Source organism: Pelodiscus sinensis, chromosome 22 (assembly GCF_052426305.1).
Source record: "Pelodiscus sinensis isolate ZL-2025 chromosome 22, ASM5242630v1, whole genome shotgun sequence".
NCBI classification, from domain to species: domain Eukaryota; kingdom Metazoa; phylum Chordata; order Testudines; family Trionychidae; genus Pelodiscus; species Pelodiscus sinensis.
In genome coordinates this window covers 2,426,470-2,445,381 of record NC_143073.1, presented here as the reverse complement: position 1 = coordinate 2,445,381, position 18,912 = coordinate 2,426,470, and the positions used below count along the sequence as shown (strand labels likewise).

The window sequence follows — 18,912 nt, the reverse complement described above, 5'->3', positions numbered from 1 at the left end:
CTGGCTCCTAATACTCTTTAAATCCAGATCCGGTGCAAGCCAGGACTGAGCCAGGCTGCTAGCCTGCCTGCTTAAAAAAAAAAAGTACTCAGGAGCGGGGGAGAGGAGAGAAAATGCATGTAGTCTGTAGCATTAACCTGTAAACTTTTGTTTATCAGTTAATTGATTACACCCCTAGTAAGTATGTTACAACACGCTTCTATGGCCTGCCTGCAGAGGTAGGGTGCAAGACCAGAGCCCTGAAATAGTAACAAGGCCCCATCACAGTGGTTTGAGGAATAGCTGAGCATCACTTGCAAAAGCCTGTTCTGTCAGTAGGGCAAAGCAGTTGAAACTTCCGCTTTAAGAATGTGGAGATCACTCTGAAGTCTCAGGGAAGGGACAGGCTAGAATCGTGGTGTCCAACACACTAGCCACATGTGGCTATTGGGCCGGTTGAGGGTGGCTAGTTGGCTATTGCAGTAGCTATAGTGGCTACTGCTTCCAAAATGGTTGGACCCCACAGGGCTAGAGACTCCTAGCTGGAGGCCGTAAGGTGAAGAGCTCACTGCATGTGCATATTCTTTCCCCGTTGAGGGTCATCACAACATCTGTTGCAAGCACAGGCAGTGCAGAGTCAGACACTGCCCAGAAGGGGTTTGCTTTCACGCACGTCGCCCAAAGAGCATTGACAGTATTAAGTTAAAGCAACAGACAAAGCTGTATTTTATCCAAAATTTATTGACAGTCAGATGGGTGAGGCTACAGGGACAGTATGAGTCACGTTCTCCCCTCATATTCTATAGACATGTCTAAAGCCCTCGGCTCACATCTTAACAGTGCGTCCTGTGGCTGAACCCCATGCTCTTGAACCAGCTGTATTTGTGCAGCGACTGTGCAGGTAGTCCCACCCATCTCAGACACGCCTTTGTTTAGTTTAGTGCTGCTTTCGTCTGAAGGAGCATCCTAGATGAGGAAAGAACAGTAAGTAATCTCAAGCATGTCACCAGGCCACATGGGGACGGTTGGGTTGTTCTTAGCCCCTTTGACCACTGTATACAGTAAACTGACACTATGCCCCCCCACCGCAGGAGGGGGACCGCACAAGAGCTCCAGGGGCTGTGACAAAAGCAAACTATTCCCATTACTCTCCCAGAGCCCTTGCTGAGCATGAAACCCTGAAGTATCAACACTCCCCAAATCCACTGTCAGATATGCTGCTACACAAGTAGCATGGTAGCAGAGCCAACAGACACGGAATGTGCTCAGATAGACCAAGCACAGGACATAAACATCAAAGCCAGCAGAACAGTAACTATAGCTTCAGTAATCCCTTAGGAGCACCAGAAAACAGCCACGAACCCCCACGGTTTCTAGTAGTTCTGACCTACCATGTGCTGTAGCAGAGTAACTATTGCTGGTCACTTAAGAGTTTTACAAGTTAGCAACCCCGCTCCCTCCAAGCACTGGAGAAACACTGTAGCCAGACTGCCTGTTCATGCAGCATGCCATGCATTAATAGCCACGCTCTGCATTCCATGCCCCGAGAAATGTGCAGTTCCAGACAGACAAGAGGACTACTCACAACCAGGTCAAACAATGCACTGACTGGGTGGTTTTACCTTCTGTAAGCCTTGCCTTTCCTCCAGTGGGCTGGCACAGCACAGTTGAGCAGCCCACACACAGAACCACAGTCTGTGCGTGGCTGAATACAGTGGTGATTTTATAGCAACCTGAAATAAAGCAAAGATTTGAGATGAGCATATTCTCCACAAAAGAGCTGGGGACAGGGCATTTCCCCTGCTGGAGCAAGTGACAGAGCTAGTAAGCGCTCCGTGCAAGCCAGTGGTGAGAGAGGGTTAAGGGCAGCTGTGCCAGTATAAAAGCCAGGAGTTGTCAAGGCACAAGCCTTTCAAGGTTGTATTTTAAAGGTGGACACTGACCAAGGAGCCCTCCCCCCGAGTCCCAGAGGGAAAAATCAGTTGTCCATTAGCTACAATAATGCATTTAGCTAGCACCAAGTAACTAAATGGAGACAAGCAAATCCCAGAGCATCCCCTGGTTAGAACGCCACCCAGCAGACATCCATGGACTTCTCTGGCACCGGGACTAGTGGGGGTCTACTACTTTGCATGGCTGTCCTAACTCTTTGGTGAAGGGAGAAGGGCTTCGGGCTGCCGTCTCCATAGTGACCAGGCTACTCTAGCTCCCCTGCAGCTCTACAGTTCTGCACAGGCCCCATCTTTAGGCGAAAAGCCTCCACCACAAACAACTCGAATCCGCTCCGAAAATTGCGACTACGAAAGCAACCCAGTCGGCGCTGGACTCCCGGGGCAAACAACGTGGGGCCTGCTGGCCGGGCCTGGAGCAGGCGGGACACGGCGCAGGCTGCCCTTCCCAGCAGCTGGCACAAGGGGCCGCGCCAGGAGCTCACCAGGGCACTTCACGTCCATGAAATAGGAGTTCGGGCTCTGGACCAGGCGCTTCTTCTTGTGTTTCCGCTTCTCCTCCTCGGGGGAGGGATGCAGCAGATCCTTCGCCAGCTGCAAGCCGAGCGGAGCAGGTTAGGCCGAGCTGAGGGGCAGAGCCCCCCCCGGCCCTCCCCGCCAAGCCGCAGGCCTCCCCCCACAGGCCCCCTCCTGCCCAGCCCCCACATCCCCCCCCAACCGCCATGGGGCAGGGGCAGGGGCAGGGGCAGGGCCCCCCCCACCCCCCTCCTGCCCACCCCCCACATCCCCCCCAACCGCCATGGGGCAGGCCCCCCCTCCTGCCCCCCACATCCCCCCAACCGCCATGGGGCAGGGCCCCCCACCCCCCAAGCCGCAGACCTCCCCCCACGGGCCCCCGCCTGCCCCCCCGCCCCCCACGGGCCCCCCCAAGAGCCCCCCCCGCCGCCGCCATCTTGGTCCCTCCCCCGCCGCCATCTCCACGCTCCGGGCCCGGCTCCCGCTGCTCGGCCGGGCCTCGCGGGCGCCCAGCCGGGTCCCCGGGCGCAGAGCCGGCCCGGCCGGCGGGGAGAGGCCGGGCGGGGCCGCCCAGGGCGAGGGGCGCTCCCGGGCCCGGCCCGCGGGCCGCTCGGCCGCACTCACAGGCATGTTCGCGTGGTGGCAGCCGCGGCCGAAAAGGGGCTAAACCGGAAACTAGAACCGCTATATCCGCTCCGGGGTTCCCCGCACGGGCGGAAGTGAGGCTTTGGCACGGCCCTGCCGCCATGTTAGGAAGGATCGAACGGCCAGCCAGGGCGCAAGGAGCGTCAGCAGACGGTCATTACGTCAACAACGTGCTGAGCGCACCGCGCGCTCCGCCATGTTGGGAAGGTCGTCCCCCCGGAAGAACGGATGTAACTGGCCATATTAAGAAGGTCGGTCTGAGGCGGCTGAGGAAGCGGGAAAATGACGCCATCTTGGGAAGGTCCTTGGAGACCGGCCATGAGATAACTTCCTGCCAGTCCCGCCCACGCCACGGCCCGCGTGACGTCACCACAAGCGAGACGAGGCGCTAAGTGATGTCATCTCTGGACTGGTGACATCACGGTGCAGCAGGGACCCTCCCTGAGGAGGCGGGTTTCTAATTCCCGAGCCCTGCAAACCCCAACACTCTGGCCCCGCCCCCCATGACCCCGCCCCTTAGCACGCCCCGCCCTTCTAGTAAGCACCGCCTCTTCTTACGCATGCCCCTTCGTGGCCCCGCCCCTTTGCATGCTCCCCGCCCTTTTGTAAGCCCCGCCCCCTTCTTAAGCATGGCCCCGCCCTGTTCATTCCCCCCACTCCTAGGGGTTGGGCTGGAAACTGGGTGCCTGGTCCCCTCCCTCCCCCAACATCCAGGCGCAGGGGACTCCGCCCCACCCCGCCCTGCAGGCGAGTGACAGTCGTGATGCCGAGGGGCCCTGTGCACGGCCTGGTTCCCGGCCCTCTGGTCCCAGCCAAGCAGCAGTTCCTGTTACTCCCCTTCCTGACCGAAAGTGAATGAACATAAATGGAGGTACCTGATCAGGGCGGGGGTTGGGCTCTGGGCTGGGGCCAGGGTTCCCTGGGAGATGAGCGCTTGGGCAGCCACCCAGGAGAGAGTCTACTGCTGCCCAGCGGATGAGCAGAGCGCCCACAGCCGGCAGCAGATGTTTCTACCGGTGCTGGACATCCGCACTGGCCTCGGTGCACAGAACAAAATTTATTCTGTACATGGAAAAATTAGAGGGAACATTGGTTGGGATGGAGGTCGGGCTCTGGAAGGAAGTTTGGTTGGGGGAGGGGGCAGCACGTGGCATGGCTCCCAAACTGACCAGCATACCCCTTTGGCAGCCGCTTCTAGGTCTGGAGATGTCCAGGCAGTCTCTGCACCGCTGCCCTTGCACCTCCCACTGGCTGCAGTTCTGAGCCAATGGGAGCTGAGGAGTCGGAGCTTGGGGCGGGGCAATAAACAGACACACCCCCAGGAGCTGCAGGGATATGCTGGCTGCTTCCCGGAGCAGAGTGATGCAGAGGGAGGGAGGTAGAGCCCACTGAGAGCTGCCTTGGCCCTGCTGCAGGCACATCTCTGTGCACCCCATGCAGGGAGGGGCACAGCAAATCTCCACGTGTGGGCAGGGTCAGTGTATGTGGAGCCACCTCTCCTCACATCAGGGGCTTGCAGAAATGAGCCCGCAGCTGGCTGCTTCCAGGAGCAACGTGGCACCCTGCGCCGTGGCATGCAGGCAGCTCACCTAGGGTTGCCAGATGGTTTCCATAAAAACACCGGACACACTGGATCTCAGCTGCGCGGGGGGGGGGACCAGCCATGGGGGGAGCTGGACTCGTGGAGGAGATTGGGGTGGGGGGGAACTAGTTGTCGGGGAGCAGGGCTGGCCAGGAGGGGAGCAGGGGGAGCAGAGCTGGCCAGGAGGGGGGAACCAGCCGGTGGGAAGTGGAGTTGGCCCGGGCACAGGCAGATCTTGGGGTGCTGCCCATCCCGCTCATGGGTGAGTCCAGCCCTGGGGGATACTATCCCGCCCCAGCCCCCTTCCCCCCCACTGCGTAGTTGCGTACTGCCTGGCTGGAGGATACGCTCGTGCAGTGTGAGCGTGTCTACCAGCCAGGCACTACGCAACTACGTACTGATACTCATGAAGATAATTAAACTTATTTAATTAGAAAATAGCAGACATTACTAGGTCCGATATTTTCTCAATTTGTTTCCCGAACACAAAGCTCAAATACCGGCCTGTCCAGTTCAAAACTGGCCACCTGGCCACCCTAAGCTTGCCTGCCTGAGCCCTGCTGCACTGCCACATTTTGGGGGGCCCCTGCCGCTGGGGGCTGTGTGCCACACCCGACTGGCAGACTCATGGGTCGGTATTACAGGAATGTTTGCTGAGGGCGGGCGTCTCAGACCGGACAGGGCAATGAGGTGAGTTTGCGAGAACTGTAGAAAAGACCTGCCAGGCCTTTGCGCCCTGCATTTGTCTCAGCACGAGGCAAGTCAGGGAGGGCTCCTGGGAGCATGTTTGGCCCCGGGCATGAGGTGTGGGCCCCACACCTTGGATTTCTGGGCCTCCTCCTCAGAGGGGTTTGCAAACAGCCAGGCATCCTGGCCTCCCCAGAGGGACCAGCAGCCCAGGCATCCCTGAGTGCAGCAGCTGGTGCGCCCTGCCTGGTGTGGAGGCACAGAGCCCTTTCTGCCCCTGCCTGTGCCTCCCAGTAGGTAAACTCACCCTCTGTGGCACAGAGCCAGCCCCCATTGCCAGCCGGTTTCGGGGAGGCTCTTTCTGACGACACAAAGGGCTGAGCTGTGGATTAGGATTTGTGGGATGTCAGGACCGCGACCGGCTCCCCTGGCCCTGCCACCAATTCATATCGAGACGTTTTTGGAACATGTCTGCAGTGCAGTGACACCCCCCCCCCCCCCCCCGCAGCTGGGCCAGCGCCCCTCAGCCCTGAGACACAGCTGCGGGTATCCCCGCCCTGGGTCCTTCTCCTCCCTGCTGGTATCCGGCGTTCCCACCCGGCAGTCCCTGGGCTCCCCCGTCCTGCCTGTGCCCCTCACTCCCGACCCACAGCCCCCTGCCCCGCCAGTGCCCCTCACTCCTCCCCACAGCCCCTCCCACCCTGCCTGTGCCCCTCACTCCTGCCCCACAGCCCCTCCCACCCTGCCTGTGCCCCTCACTCCTGCCCCACAGCCCCTCCCACCCTGCCTGTGCCCCTCACTCCTGCCCCACAGCCCCTCCCACCCTGCCTGTGCCCCTCACTCCCGACCCACTGCCCCCTGCCCCGCCAGTGCCCCTCACTCCTCCCCACAGCCCCTCCCACCCTGCCTGTGCCCCTCACTCCTGCCCCACAGCCCCTCCCACCCTGCCTGTGCCCCTCACTCCCGACCCACTGCCCCCTGCCCCGCCAGTGCCCCTCACTCCTGCCCACAGCCCCTCCCACCCTGCCTGTGCCCCTCACTCCTGCCCCACAGCCCCTCCCACCCTGCCTGTGCCCCTCACTCCTGCCCCACAGCCCCTCCCACCCTGCCTGTGCCCCTCACTCCCGACCCACTGCCCCCTGCCCCGCCAGTGCCCCTCACTCCTCCCCACAGCCCCTCCCACCCTGCCTGTGCCCCTCACTCCTGCCCCACAGCCCCTCCCACCCTGCCTGTGCCCCTCACTCCCGACCCACTGCCCCCTGCCCCGCCAGTGCCCCTCACTCCTGCCCACAGCCCCTCCCACCCTGCCTGTGCCCCTCACTCCTGCCCCACAGCGCCCCCCGCTAGTGCCCCTCACTCCTGCCCCACAGCCCCTACCAGCCCAGCCTCGGGCTCCCCCCAGCTCCGCCAGTGGCCCTCACTCTCAGCCCAGCCCTGAGCTCGCCCCCCCCAATCTCCCGGCCGGGGGCAGCCCCGGCGTCACCCCGCCCCGCTCCGCTCGCCGCACGGGAGCCGCGGTGCCCGGCCAGGCAGGGGGAGGGTCCGGCGGGCGCAGGCGGGGTGGAGCCGGGGCCGCCTCTCGCCGCTCCCGGCTGCAGGAAAGTTTGGCCCAGGAGCCGCGCGGGCCGGGCCGGGCCATGGCCAAGTCCTACGATCACCTCTTCAAGCTGCTGCTCATCGGGGACAGCGGGGTCGGCAAGACCTGCCTGGTGATCCGCTTCGCCGAGGGCAGCTTCGCCAGCACCTACATCTCCACCATCGGTGAGCGCCGCCCCCGGGACCCCCCCCCCGGCCCCCCCGGGCCCCCCCCCGGGACCCCCCCGGGATCCCCCCCCGGGACCCCCCCCGCCCAGTGATCCGCTTCGCCGAGGGCAGCTTCGCCAGCACCTACATCTCCACCATCGGTGAGCGCCGCCCCCGGGACCGCCCGGACCCCCCAGCCCCCCCCGGGACCCCCCCGGCCCGGCCCCCCCGGGACCCCCCCCGGGACCCCCCCTGAACCCCCCCCCGCCCAGTGATCCGCTTCGCCGAGGGCAGCTTCGCCAGCACCTACATCTCCACCATCGGTGAGCGCCGCCCCCGGGACCCCCCCGGCCCGGCCCCCCCCGAGACCCCCCGGCCGGGCCCCCCCCCGGACCCCCCAGACCCCCCCCGGGACCCCCCCCGCCCAGTGATCCGCTTCGCCGAGGGCAGCTTCGCCAGCACCTACATCTCCACCATCGGTGAGCGCCGCCCCCGGGACCCCCCCGGATCCCCTCCGGACCCCCCCCGGGACCCCCCCGAGACCCCCCCCGGGACCCCTCCGAACCTCCCCGGCCGGGCCCCCCCGGACCCCCCCGAACCCCCCCCGGGACCCCCCCCGCCCGGTGATCCGCTTCGCCGAGGGCAGCTTCACCAGCACCTACATCTCCACCATCGGTGAGCGCCCGGGATCCCCCGGAACTCCTCCCGGCCGGGACACCCCCTCCGCATGGGGCCCCCCCCACCTGAGACCCCCCCGGAACCCTCCCCGGCTGGGACCACCGCTCCGCCTGGGACCACCCCCCCGCCTTGGACCTCCCCGGGACTCCTCTGCCTCGGACCCCCCCCTCCGCCTGGGGCCCCCCCGCCTGGGACCCCCTCTGGCCGGGACCCCTCCCCCCGGGCTCCCCCGCCGCCTGGTGATCCGCTTCTCCAAGGGCAGCTTCACCAGCACCTACATCTCCACCATCAGTGAGCGCGGCGGGCCTGGGACCCCCCTCCTCCTGGGCCCCCTCCCGGCCAGGACCCGCCTGGGACCTCCCCCCGGGACCCCTGCCTGGGACCCCAATCCACCTGGGACTCCCCTCAGCCCAGGACCCCCTGCCTGGGACCCCCCCCCGTCTGGGACCTCCGGACTCAGGACCCCCGCGTGCCTCCCCCCCTCCACCTGGGACTCCCCCGTCTGGGACCTCCCAACTCAGGACTCCCACCTGTTCCCCCCTGCCTGGCACCCCCCTGTCTGGGACCGCCTCCCACCTGAGACCTCCCAACTCAGGATCCCTGCCTGGGACCTCCCCCCCCCCACCTGGGAACCTCCTGCCAGGCCTCTCTGCCTTGGGACTCTCTTGGGACTCCCTCCCCCCCCAGAACCCTGCCTCAGGACCCCTCCGCAATGTCACCAGCACCTACATCTCCCGACCCCTCACCGGAGACCTTCCACCCAGGGACCCCAAGCAGCGTCACCAGCCCGTACATCTCCCCCTGCCTGGGAACCCCTGCAACCACCTCACACCTTCACTAGCACCTGCCTCTCCCCTTGGGCGAAAGGGGGACCTGCCTCAGGCCACCCCTCAAACTAGGACCCCCCACGTCCCCTGCATTGCGATGCTCTCGGGGTGGGGCAGGGAGCCCCATTGTGCCAGGCACTGAGCTCCCAGCTGGGGAGCCCCCATCTCCCTGGGAGCCCCAAACAATCCCCCTGGTGGTACCCTGGCCTGGATGAGCATCTCGACCAGGCCACCCTCTGTCCCAGGGAGCGCTGGGCCTTCCTCTCCTCACCTACCTCCTGGGGCGCCCCCGCCTCTCCAGCAAAGCAGGGAAACGAGGCCTGGGGGGCCGCCAGACACACGGACTCAGAAGAGGAACAGACACGCGGACACGGCCCAGGTGCAGACAGACACGCGGACGCGGGACAGATGCAGACAGACACGCGGACGCGGGGCCATCCCGCACGGCCCCGGTGCAGACAGACACGCGGACGCGGGGCCATCCCGCACGGCCCAGGTGCAGACAGACACGCGGACGCGGGGCCATCCCGCACGGCCCCGGTGCAGACAGACACGCGGACGCGGGGCCATCCCGCACGGCCCCGGTGCAGACAGACACGCGGACGCAGGCCAGTCCCGCACGGCCCAGGTGCAGACAGACACGCGGACGCGGGGCAGATGCAGACAGACACGCGGACGCGGGGCAGATGCAGACAGACACGCGGACGTGGGGTGGTCCCACAAGCCTCAGGTGCAGACAGACACGTGGACATGGGGTGGTCCCACAAGCCTCAGGTGCAGACAGACACGTGGACATGGGGTGGTCCCACAAGCCTCAGGTGCAGACAGACATGTGGACATGTTTTCCACTGAAGTTAGTCACCTTTCCACATCCAGATCTAGTGCCCATCTCTAAAAAGGGAAATAAGAACAATCCAGGAAACTACAGACCAGTCGGTTTAACTTCTGTGCCAGGGAAGATAATGGAGCAAGTAACTAAGGAATCCATCTGCAAACACCTGCAGGTTAATAAGGTGCTAGCTAACAGGCAGCATGGATTCCTAAAGAACAAATCACGGCAGACCAATCGGATCGCTTCTCTGGTAGGAGAACAAGCCTTGTGGAGAAGGGGAAGTGGTGGATGCGGTAAACCTAGACTTTAGTGAGGCGTTTGATACGGTGTCACATGACCTTGTTAGAACATCAGAACGGCCGGACTGGGTCAGACCAAAGGTCCATCTAGCCCAGTATCCTGTCTGCCGACAGTGGCCAGCACCAGGTGCCCCGGAGAGGGTGGACCGAAGACAATGATCAAGCGATTTGTCTCCTGCCATCCCTCTCCAGCCTCTGACAGACAGAGGCCAAGGACACCATTTTATCCCCTGGCTAATAGCCTTTTATGGACCTAACCTCCAGGAAATTATCTAGCTTCTCTTTAAACTCTGTTACAGTCCTAGAAATGTAGCCGTGTTAGTCTGGGGTAGCTGAAGCAAAATGCAGGACAATGTAGCACTTTAAAGACTAACAAGATGGTTTATTAGGTGATGAGCTTTCCTCAGGAAGTGGGTCTGGCCCACGAAAGCTCATCATCTAATAAACCATCTTGTTAGTCTTTAAAGTGCTACATTGTCCTGCATTTTATTACAGTCCTAGCCTTCGCCGCCTCCTCTGTTATCAATGAACTAGGGAAGTACAGCTGAGATGGGGCTATTCTAAGGTGAGTGCCGAGCTGGCTTGGTGCCCATTCTCAGCGAGTGGTTATTAACGGCCTGAGGTAACTAGGAGAAAGTTTAATAAGAACCAATGCAAAGTGCTCTGCTTAGGGAGGACCAATCCGTGTGTCACACACAATGGGAAGCGAGGGGCTAGGAGGGAGCCCTGCGGAGAGGGATCTGGGGTCAGCGTGAATCACAAGCTCAACATGAGTCAGCCGTGGGACGCTGTTGCAAAAAAAGCAACCAAATGATTCTGGGCTGCAGCAACAGGAGTGCTGGGAGGCCCCGAGGAGTCGTCCCGCTCTGCCCTGTGCTGACGAGGCCCCGTGGGAGGGCTTGTCTGGGCACCACGGCGCAAGAGAGAGGAGGCGGAACTGGAGAGGGTCCAGAGAAGAGCAGCAGGAATGACTCAAGGTCTAGAGGCCGTGAGCTAGGAGCAGGGCTCCACAAACTGCTGCGTCTACTCGCCCGCGGCGCCAGTCGCACCGTGCGCCCCGTTCACCGGCATGCGCCATCCCCTCTGGGCCGCCCCGCCGTGGTCTCTGCCCCTGCCTGCTCCAATCGTCTGCTCTGAGCTATGGAGGCCGGGGGGGCCAGGCCCATCAGGTTCTGCCTCCTGGACCCAAGTGGCAAGAACTCCCCTGGGCAGCTGAGGCCTTGGCTCCCCCCCACCCCATCTCCTGGGGGCTGGTCTGTCTCCAGCTGCCTGGGCATCCCGGGGCCCCTCAGTGCAGCCGCCCCTCCCCTGCCCCGTCTGTAGGGACCGGCCCCCCAGCGTCAGTCCACAGAACCCGCCAGGCTGCTCAGTCCTGCCCCCCGACCTGCCTGTTACATCCAGTGGCCCTGATGCTAGCCTGGCTGCAGGGTGGGGGTCATGCCAGGGCCCCCCCATGCTAAGAGCCCCCCTGCTCCCAGCTCTGACGTTTCCATCTGCCCTTATGCTCCAGGGATCGACTTCAAAATCCGCACCGTGGACATCGAGGGGAAAAAGATCAAACTGCAGGTCTGGTAAGTGGGGCCCCGTCCCCTCCCGCCTGCCCTGGGGGGCGCTGCGCTGGCTGGGAAGGGGCGTCAGGAGAGGGGGGGTGGCTCAGGCCCTGGTGGCCCTGTGGCTGTGGCCGTGCCCGGCTGCGGGCGTGGAAGGGGCGTGTGGGTTGCCAGAATGGGCCTGAGCCCGGGACAGCAACCAGCCCCTGCGTTGTCCCCCCAGGCAGGGGCCGGGGCTGGATGGGCCCTGGGGGCAGGCCCAGGGGGCAGGGCAGGGCAGATGCCTCAGGAATGAATCTCCCCCTGGAGGCGAGCGATGCTGACCCCCATCACCCTTCCCCCGCCTCTTGCAGGGACACAGCAGGACAGGAGCGCTTTAAAACCATCACGACGGCGTATTACCGAGGAGCCATGGTACCGGGGCGCAGGGACCGGGGGGGCTGGGCCGGGCCATCCCAACGGGCGGGGGTGGGGGGGCTGCTCGGGGCTGAGCCGGGCCGTCCCAATGGGCGGGGGTGTGGGGGCTGCCTGGGGCTCGGATGGGCCGTCCCAATGGGCGGGGGTGGGGGGGCTGCTCGGGGCTGAGCCGGGCCGTCCCAATGGGCGGGGGTGTGGGGGCTGCCTGGGGCTCGGATGGGCCGTCCCAATGGGCGGGGGTGGGGGGGCTGCTCGGGGCTGGAGGGTCCCAATGGGCGGGGGTGTGGGGGCTGCCTGGGGCTCGGATGGGCCGTCCCAATGGGCGGGGGTGTGGGGGCTGCCTGGGGCTCGGATGGGCCGTCCCAATGGGCGGGGGCGTGGGGGCTGCCTGGGGCTCGGATGGGCCGTCCCAATGGGCGGGGGTGGGGGGGCTGCTCAGGGCTCGGCTGGGCCATCTCAAGGGGCGGGGGGGGGGCTCAGGCCAGGCTGTGGCATTGACCAATGGGGGGGGCGTTGGGACTTAGGGCCCCGAATCCCCAGCAGGGCCAGACCGCTGAGCGAGTCTCTTCCAGGGAATCATCCTCGTCTACGACATCACGGATGAGAAATCCTTCGAGAACATCCAGAACTGGATGAAGAGCATCAAAGAGGTGGGGGGGGGCCTGTATCCTGGCTGGGGGGGCCCTGTGAGGGCCACATATCAGTGAGGTGTTATGTGGGGTTACAAGCTGCTCAGGGTTGGACTAGCAGGGGGCTGGGGGCCGGGAGCGTGGGGCGCTGGCTGGGCTGGGGGGTGGGGGGCTGGGGGCCGGGAGCGTGGGGCGCTGGCTGGGCTGGGGGGTGGGGGGCTGGGGGCCGGGAGCGTGGGGCGCTGGCTGGGCTGGGGGGTGGGGGCTGGGGGCCGGGAGCGTGGGGCGCTGGCTGGGCTGGGGGGTGGGGGGCTGGGGGCCGGGAGCGTGGGGCACTGGCTGGGCTGGGGGGCGGGAGTGTGGGGCACTGGCTGTGACTGAGGGGAATGCAGGCCTGGGGCGGGGGGCGTCGGGGGGGCTCAGTGGGGCTGGGCTGGGGGGAGGGAATGCGGTTCAGGCCCGTCTGCTCTCTCCCCCAGAACGCGTCGGTGGGGGTGGAGCGCCTCCTGCTGGGGAACAAGTGTGACATGGAGCCCAAGCGCAAGGTGCAGCGGGAGCATGCGGAGAAGGTACCGGGGGTGTCAGGCTGGGCAGATCCTCCCGTGTTCCCGTCGGGGGCGCTGAGGCTGCCGTGTGGGCGAGAGGGGGGACCGGGCGGGACCGGGGTGCCTGGCTCACAGGCCCCTTTCTCTCCTGGCAGCTGGCGAGGGAGCATGGGATCCGGTTCTTTGAGACCAGCGCCAAGGCCAGCGTGAACGTGGAGGAGGTAAGCGGGGCGGGCGCTGGCTCCTGCCACGGGGCGGCTCTCCAAGGGCCCGTCTGCCCCCTCTGCGCCAGGCACTCGCTGCCTCGGGGAGCCCCAGGCGGGCCCACGGGAGGGGCTGGGGGGCCGTGACCATGGGGGGAGAGGAGAGATCTGTTGCAGGGCCCTGGGCAGAGCCCCTGCCTGTCCCTGGACTGGATGGGGTGGGGGTGGCAGTGGGGGGCTCCTGTAGCCCCATGTGGGGAACCTCTGGCCCCAGGCACTTCCTCCCCGTGCGCCCCCCTGGACTGGGGGGGCAGTAAGATTCACCCCCGGGCTCTTGTTTCCCACTGCTGAGTGTCCCCTCCCCCACCCAGGTCTCTGCCCCCACCCCGGTATCCCTGGCCTGCTGGGATGCCCCTCACCTGCTCCTCTCCCCTCAGGCCTTCAGCACCCTGGCCCGGGACATCCTGCTGAAATCCACCAAGAAGCCGGTGAGCCTGCGGTGCTGGCAGCCTGGCGAGCCCTGCTAGAGGGGCCAGCCCGGCCCGGCCGCCCCCCGGGGACAGAGACGCAGGAACCTGCCTTTCCCCGGGAATGATCTTTTCTCCAGCCCCTGCCGCTTGGAAGGTCCCGATTCAGGCCCCTCGCCTGGGGCTGACATGCAGCTGCCTCTGGGGTGGGGCGCAGTTGATGCCACGACCCAACATAACGTGACTTGAGCGTGGGCACCGAGGGGGGGTGGCTCTGGCTTTGGGGGGGCAGGGGTGGGGCAGGAGGGGCTTCCCTGCAGCAGCTCCTGGTCAGCGGTGCGGGGGGGGGGGGTAAGGCAGTTGGCAGCAGGTTCCCAGCCAGTGGGAGGGCGGGACTAGTGCTCTCGGCAGGGGCAGTGGGCGGAGCCCTGTGTGCTCCCCCCCCCCACACCTAGGAGAGTGTGGTACCAGGGCAGGCCTTAGCCCCCCCCCCATTGCTCACCTGGCCCCCTGCAGCACCGAGCCCCAGCGCCCGGCATTCCAGGACCCCTAGTTTGACAAGCGCCGTGTGGCGCCCTGGTGGGGCATGGGCCCCGTCGCGCCGCCCGCAGGGTGCCCAGCCCCACCCCTGACTCGGAGGGGAGCCACCCGGCTTCTCCTCCTGCGGCTGCTGGGCTGGAGCCGGGCACCGTGGCGCCGGGCTGCAGGGGCAGTGACCGCTCGCTCTGTCTCTCTCAGGGTCACAGCCCCAGGGGGCAGCTGGACTTGAGAAGCTCTTCGAAGAGAAGCAGCAGTAAATGCGCCCTGGGCTAGCGGCGGCCGGGCCCCAGCCGGAGCGTGGAGGTCGCTCCTCGTCTGTCTGCCCCCCTCCCCTCCCCCCCCCTGCCACACCCCCCCCTCCCCTCCCCTCCCTCCTCTCCCTCTCTCCCCCCTCCCCCCCTCCCCTCCTCTCTCTCTCCCTCCCTGCCCCCCCTCCCCTCCCCTCACTCCCCTCCCCCCTCTCCGCCCCTCCCCTCCCCTCCCTCCCTGCCACCCCCCCCCCCTCCCCACCCCTCCCTGCCCCTCCCCCTCCCCTCTTCTCTCCTCCCTGCCCCTCCCCCCCTCTCCTCCTCCACCCCCCCTCCCCTCCCCCTCTTCTCCCTGCCACTCCCCCCCCTCCCTCTCTCTCCCTCTCCCTCTCCCCTCCCCCCCTCCCTGCCCTCCCCTCCCCTCCCCTCCCCTCTTCTCCCTGCCCCTCCCCTCCCCCTCTTCCCTCCCCCTCCGCCCCGCCCCTCTCCCTCCCTCTCCCTGCCCCCCCCTTCTCCCTGCCACTCCCCCCCACCCCCCCTCCCCTCCCCTCTTCTCCCTGCCACTGCCCCCCTCCCCCTCCCCTCCCCTCCCCTCCCCTCTCCCGCCCCTCCCCTCCCCCCCTCCCCCCCCCCTCCCCTCTCTTCTCCCTGCCCCGCCCCTCCCTGCCACTCCACCCCCCTCCCCTCCTCTCTTCCTCTCGTCTCCCTGCCACTGCTCTCCCCTCCCCTCCCCTCTTCTCCCTGCCACTCCCCCCCCCTCCCCTCCTCTCTTCTCCCTGACACTCCGCTCCCCTCCGCTCCTCTCCCCTCTTTTCCCTGCCACTCCCCTCTCCTCCCCTCCCCTCCCTATCCTGCCACTCCCCTTCCCTACGCACCCCCTGTCCACTCTCCTCTCCTACTGCTCTGGGACAGCGCAGGTCGGACATGCCCAGCACCCCTGTGCCCAGAGCCAGGCTGAGCTCCTAAGTTGGTGTCTCCAAAGGACCATGCCCAGAGCCAGGCCAGCTTCCTGCTGCTCTGAGAGGGGGTGGGGGATCTGCAGGCTGAATGGAGGGGAAGGGAGCAGAGGGGGTAGGGGGCGAAGGGGGAGGAGCTGCAGATAGGAAGCGGGGGGGGGGAGAGGTGGCCATGCTGCAGCCAAGGTGCAGGGACCAGGCGCCTGTGGCTTCCAGGGGCGGTTGATTCAAAGCCCTGGGAAGCCGGGATCCTTCTCCCAACTCAGCCTGCGGGTCCCCCGGGGGCCAGGCAAACCCTGTACATAGGACTCGCTGCTCCACTGTGCCTCTGAATGACTGTCTGGAAACCGGCCCCCGGCCAGTGCGGGCCCGGGGCCACCGAGCCCCGAGTGTATCGGGCGCCTGCGCCGCGCGCGGCCTGTGAATAATAATCAGCTTGTGCCTCGGCTCTCGGCTCCAGGAGTTACTGTCTGGGCCCGCGGGGGGGGGGGGGGGGGGGCGCGGGGCGTCAAACCCTCCGGGGGAGCCGGCAGCTGCCAGGCCATCGACGCGAAGAGCAGGAAGGGCCGATGCCAGCGGCTGGGCTCCGGCCTGGCCCGGCTGCGACCGACCGCCCCCCCCGGGCCCCTCGCCTCCCCCCCCCCCGACCCTGCGCCCGACCGCCTCCCCCGGGTCCTCGCCCCCCCCGACCCTGCGCCCGACCGCCCTCCCCCCCCCCGGGTCCCTGCGCCCCCCCCCCCCCGACCCTGCGCCCGCCCCCCCCCCCCCCCCGGGTCCTCGCGCTCCCGGCCCTGCGCCCGACCGCCCCCCCCGGGTCCTCGCCCCCCCCCCGTCCCCGCCCCCCCGCCCGCCCCCCCGCCCCCCCCGGGGTCCTGCCCCCCCGCCCCCCCCCTCCCTGCGCCCGCCCCCCCGCCCCCCCCCCCCCCGGGTCCTCGCCCCCCCCGACCCTGCGCCCGACCGCCCCCCCCCCGCCCCCCGGCCCTCCCGCCCCCCCCCTCCTGCGCCCCGCCCGCCCCCCCCGGGCGTCCCCCCCCCCCGGCCCTGCGCCCGACCGCCCCCCCCGGGTCCTCGCCCCCCCCCGGCCCTGCGCCCGACCGCCCCCCCCGGGTCCTCGCCCCCCCCCCCGGACCCCCCCCCCGCCCCGCCCGCCCCCCCCGGGTCCTCGCCCCCCCCCCCCGGTCCCTGCGCCCGACCGCCCCCCCCGGGCCCTCGCCCCCCCCGGACCCTGCTCCCAGCCCCCGCCCCAGCTGCTGCCGGGGGAGGAGCCGCAGCGCGGCGCTGCCTGAGGTCGCCGCGGGGGGGCCGGGTCCTGCTGGGGGCGGGGGGCCCAGGGGGCGGGGCTCGCTGCGCAGGGTTTGCCCCGTGGCCCAGGCCCCGCCCCCGCCCGCCGCTGCGTCACCGGCCGGGATTCCCCGCACGAGCCCCGCCCCTCCCGTCATGCCCCGCGCCGGCCAAGATGGCGGCCAGAGGCGGGTGAGAGGGACTCGCCCCCCCCCCCCGCCATGGGCCCGTGCGGCCTCCTGCTCGCGCTCAGCGCCCTGGCCTGGGGCCTCAGGTGAGCGGCCCCGCCCCCGGCACGTGACCCCCCGGCAGCCCCCCCGCGGAGCCCCGCCCTGCCCCCCCCGGCAGCCCCCCGGCCCCCCTGCCCCCCCACCCCCACCGGCAGCCCCCGGTGTGAACAGCCCCCGGGTCCCCGACTCTCCCCCCCCCGGTGTGGTCAGCCCCCCCCCCGCCGGGTCCCCCCCCGGGCACTCCCCCCCCCCCCCGTGTGAACAGCCCCCGGGTCCCCGACTCCCCCCCCCCCCCCGTGTGAACAGCCCCCGGGTCCCCGACTCTCCCCCCCCGGTGTGAACAGCCCCCGGGTCCCCGACTCCCCCCCGGTGTGAACAGCCCGCCGGGTCCCCGACTCCCCCCCCCCCCGGTGTGAACAGCCCCCGGGTCCCCGACTCTCCCCCCCCCCCGGTGTGAACAGCCCCCGGGTCCCCGACTCCCCCCCCCCCGGTGTGAACAGCCCGGGTCCCCGACTCCCCCGGTGTGAACAGCCCCCGGGTCCCCGACTCTCCCCCCCCCGGTGTGAACAGCCCGCCGGGTCCCCGACTCCCCCCCCCCCCCCCGGTGTGAACAGCCCCCGGGTCCCCGACTCTCTCCCCCCCCGAGGTGTGAACAGCCCCCGGGTCCCCGACTCTCCCCCCCCCCGGTGTGAACAGCCCCGGGTCCCCGACTCCCCCCCCCCCCCGTGTGAACAGCCCGCCGGGTCCCCGACTCCCCCCCCCCCCCGGTGTGAACAGCCCGCCGGATCCCCGACTCCCCCCCCCCCCCCCCAGTGTGAACAGCCCCCGGGTCCCTGACCTCTCCCCCCCCCCCCCCGGTGTGAACAGCCCCCGGGTCCCCGACTCCCCCCCCCCCCCCGGTGTGAACAGCCCCCGGGTCCCCGACTCCCCCCCCCCCCCCCCCCCCCCCCCCCCCCCCCCGCCCCTCCCTGTCCCCCCCCCCCCGGGTCCCCGGGTCCCCCCCCCCCCCGGTGTGAACAGCCCCGGGTCCCCGACTCCCCCCCCCCCGTGTGAACAGCCCCCCCCCGGGTCCCCGTCCCCTCCCCCCCCCCCCGGTGCCGGGCAGCCCCCCGGGTCCCCGACCCCCCCCCCCCCCCCGGGTCCCCGGCCTCCCCCCCCCCCCGGTGTGAACAGCCCCCGGGTCCCCGACTCTCCCCCCCCCCCCCGGTGTGAACAGCCCCCGGGTCCCCGACTCTCCCCCCCCCCGGTGTGAACAGCCCCCGGGTCCCCGACTCTCCCCCCCCCCCCGGTGTGAACAGCCCCCGGGTCACCCGACTCCCCCCCCCCCCCGGTGTGAACAGCCCCCGGGTCCCCGACTCTCCCCCCCCCCCCCAGTGAATAGTCCGCCGGATCTACCTTCCCCCCCCCCCCCCCGAATAACCAGCCGGGTCCCTTTGTGGTTTCCTTGCAGGCTGGCAGCGGCCACAGCGTCCAGCGAGGCCAAGCACCCAGGTGGGCAGAGCGGCCCTGGCGTTGGTCACAGGCCCAGCGCCATGGGGCTGGTTCCAGGGGTGTTGCTTGTCTGTCCGGGGGGCCCCTCCTGTCTGTGGGCTCCGGAGGAGGGAGATGAAGCCGGGGGGGGAAGGGGGGGGGTTCAGCTGGGGGTGGCGGCGCCATCATCCCCGTCCTGGCTCCCCAGTGCACTTTGTCCCTGGGGCGTCCCCCATGCACGGTCCAGACCTTGATCGTTCTCCTCTCCTGGGGTGGCCGGAATGGGGCAGGGGCTCAGCCCTGCAGCCTCTGGCTCCCCACCCCCCCCCCCCCCCGTGTGATGCAATCGTCAGTGTGTCAGTCCTGTCCGGGGGCGGGGGGGCTGCCCTGTCTTGCGCTCGGGCCTGGCCAAGCTGGCCAAGCAAATCTTCCCTTCAGCCTGGCAGCCTGCTGCCTTGTTAGCCAGCCGGGCGCCTCCGCGCTGGCCCTGTGGGCGGGGCTGACCCTTGCCCCTCTCTTGGCAGCGAGCCCCCTGGCAGCCACGCCGTGCTGGCAAGCGGAAGACTTTGTCGTCGTCCGGGACTGTGCGCCCTGCTCCACCTTCCAAGCAGTAAGTGGGGGCCGGGGGCTCGCAGTGTG

The 18,912-nt window shown here is 68.0% G+C and overlaps 2 protein-coding genes across 2 annotated transcripts; one reads left to right on the top strand and one right to left on the bottom strand.

Annotated features, from left to right (window-relative positions):
* Positions 1-700: 700 nt before the first annotated feature.
* On the bottom strand, positions 701-3,215 carry RPS27 (ribosomal protein S27). The gene is made up of 4 exons (XM_075907331.2): positions 3,069-3,215; positions 2,414-2,522; positions 1,602-1,712; positions 701-945 (listed from the first exon to the last, which is right to left on the bottom strand). Exons 1-4 carry the CDS (start codon positions 3,072-3,074, stop codon positions 917-919), a joined length of 255 nt encoding a protein of 84 aa, XP_075763446.1. The 5' UTR covers positions 3,075-3,215; the 3' UTR covers positions 701-916.
* A 3,653-nt stretch (positions 3,216-6,868) lies between these two features.
* RAB13 (RAB13, member RAS oncogene family) lies at positions 6,869-14,454 on the top strand. Its single transcript, XM_075907337.2, has 8 exons — positions 6,869-7,119; positions 11,248-11,308; positions 11,641-11,701; positions 12,277-12,354; positions 12,813-12,902; positions 13,034-13,099; positions 13,519-13,569; positions 14,287-14,454. Exons 1-8 carry the CDS (start codon positions 6,996-6,998, stop codon positions 14,359-14,361), a joined length of 606 nt encoding a protein of 201 aa, XP_075763452.1. The 5' UTR covers positions 6,869-6,995; the 3' UTR covers positions 14,362-14,454.
* The last annotated feature ends 4,458 nt before the right edge of the window (positions 14,455-18,912 follow it).

What these genes read in the sequence shown, in the direction of transcription:
- RAB13 (XM_075907337.2), top strand. Translation starts at nt 6,996, where the DNA reads ATGGCCAAGTCCTACGATCACCTCTTCAAGCTGCTGCTCATCGGGGAC. An exon ending in AAGATCAAACTGCAGGTCTG is followed by an intron (nt 11,309 to 11,640) that starts GTAAGTGGGGCC and finishes CGCCTCTTGCAG; the next exon opens with GGACACAGCAGGACAGGAGC. An exon ending in CCAGCGTGAACGTGGAGGAG is followed by an intron (nt 13,100 to 13,518) that starts GTAAGCGGGGCG and finishes CTCTCCCCTCAG; the next exon opens with GCCTTCAGCACCCTGGCCCG.
- RPS27 (XM_075907331.2), bottom strand. An exon ending in CATGGACGTGAAGTGCCCTG is followed by an intron (nt 1,713 to 2,413) that starts GTGAGCTCCTGG and finishes GCTTTATTTCAG; the next exon opens with GTTGCTATAAAATCACCACT. An exon ending in AAAGGCAAGGCTTACAGAAG is followed by an intron (nt 946 to 1,601) that starts GTAAAACCACCC and finishes TTCCTCATCTAG; the next exon opens with GATGCTCCTTCAGACGAAAG.